The sequence below is a fragment of the Crocuta crocuta genome, unplaced genomic scaffold (assembly GCF_008692635.1).
Source record: "Crocuta crocuta isolate KB4526 unplaced genomic scaffold, BGI_CrCroc_1.0 scaffold675, whole genome shotgun sequence".
NCBI classification, from domain to species: domain Eukaryota; kingdom Metazoa; phylum Chordata; class Mammalia; order Carnivora; family Hyaenidae; genus Crocuta; species Crocuta crocuta.
Window position 1 is genome coordinate 3,428,283 of NW_027528796.1, and position 1,487 is coordinate 3,429,769.

A 1,487-nucleotide genomic window follows, 5' to 3' on the forward strand; every position below is an offset into this window, starting at 1 on the left:
GGCCGGTGAGGGGACCCCAGGGTGTGGAGGGCCCTGTGGGTGTGGGGGGTGGAGGGCGGGGGAGGGGCAGTCGCCCACAGAGCCACAGAGGCGCTCCCTCCACGCAGCTGCATCCAGGGACAGACGGTCCATGTGACCGAGCGAGGAATCAGGAAAGTCAAGGTCAAAACGGGCACAGGTCCAGGAAGCCCAGTCCCTGTCTTCAAGCTGTGGAGGGGGGCTGCCTCCTAAGAGGATGAGATTCTAAAGTCTGGGACCTTCTAACCAGCACGCCGGGCGATGGCTGGGCCGGGTTCCCTCAGCGCCGTCTTGGGCGGCAGGTCCTCGGACCATCCCTTCATTACAATGAGGGGAGGCCCCCGGAGCTAGTGACTCCAGTCCCAGCACACGCCGCTGGGACCTCCACTGTGGGGGTGCGGGACTCTGCCTGGCTGTTTGTGCACACGGAGTACCCCCAGGCCCCTTTTCCGGAGGATCTGATCAGGGGGTGTAGGGTGAGGGTCCTGGCGAGTTTGATGGGAAACACTGGTGCCGGCCATGTGGCTCCCTGGGAGGGCGTTCCAGAGAGCTCCCTCCCTCCCTGGCCCCAGGTGAGCAGTTTCACCAGCAATGGGTGGATGGTGGCTGATAGTTCCCTTGAGGCCTGAGACTCTGTAGTCACCAGCTGCCTCGGGGCCACTGGGGGCCAGTATGTGACACACCCTTTTGCAAATGTCTTCAGAGGTCCTGGGGAGGCGGATGACCCACAAGAGTCTTCCTTCCCCAAGGGAGGCTTTCTAGAGGGCCTGCCTTTTTGTCTGTTTCCTCGAACATGGCGCACGGGCCTTCCGTGACCATGGAACCGGCCCCTTCATCAGCTGACGGGTCTGCCCCTGGGTCATCTTCTCTCTTATCCACTAAGTTCTGTCCTTGGGGAGTAAATCGTAACTGCTCTGACTCAAACCAGGACTCCGGAGCACGAAGCCGGGGCTGAGGGAGGCACGGGAAACTAGAGGAAGGACTCAATCAGGGACCGCCTCGCGGAGGCCAACCTTGTCCCCACTGATGCTGGGGACCGCCCCATGGGCCAGTTGTGACAAAATGCAGGTGCCCACTCAGTCTTGGCACTGGAGGCCGGCTTGACGGGCTAAAGAAGGTAACAGCTGTGTTTTCATTTCCAGAGGGACCTGAAAACCTGAAGACAGGGGAATGGGCCGCCATTTTGAGTTCCCGCCATGATGGAGACACCCGTCCTTCCACGGGTCCCCGGGGGGGAAACTTGCGGCATGAGCCAGTGCCTCCAGAGCTCTTCCTCATGGCACCACCGCAGAGCCCCAAGAAGGAGCATCTTTCTGTCCCTGAGCCTCTAGAACAGCTCGCTCCTAGCCCCTCAACAAGCTCCTGGGGTGTTGGGCTAAAATGGCCCTGAAGCTCCTTTGTGACGCGACCTTCACCGAGCTCAGAAGCAGGAACGCCTTCCTGGTGCTACCTGGCCCCCCCCCCCCCAC

The 1,487-nt window shown here is 61.5% G+C and overlaps 1 protein-coding gene across 2 annotated transcripts in view; it reads left to right on the forward strand.

Annotated features, from left to right (window-relative positions):
• The window catches only part of TMPRSS3 (transmembrane serine protease 3), a 22,004-nt gene extending 20,534 nt beyond the window's left edge, over positions 1-1,470 (forward strand). For both annotated transcript variants that reach the window (XM_077755339.1, XM_077755340.1), the window contains one exon: positions 1,161-1,470. In XM_077755339.1, coding sequence (XP_077611465.1) covers positions 1,161-1,178 — 18 coding nt within the window. In that variant the 3' untranslated portion in view covers positions 1,179-1,470. The remainder of the gene's footprint in view (positions 1-1,160) is intronic.
• Positions 1,471-1,487: the final 17 nt, after the last annotated feature.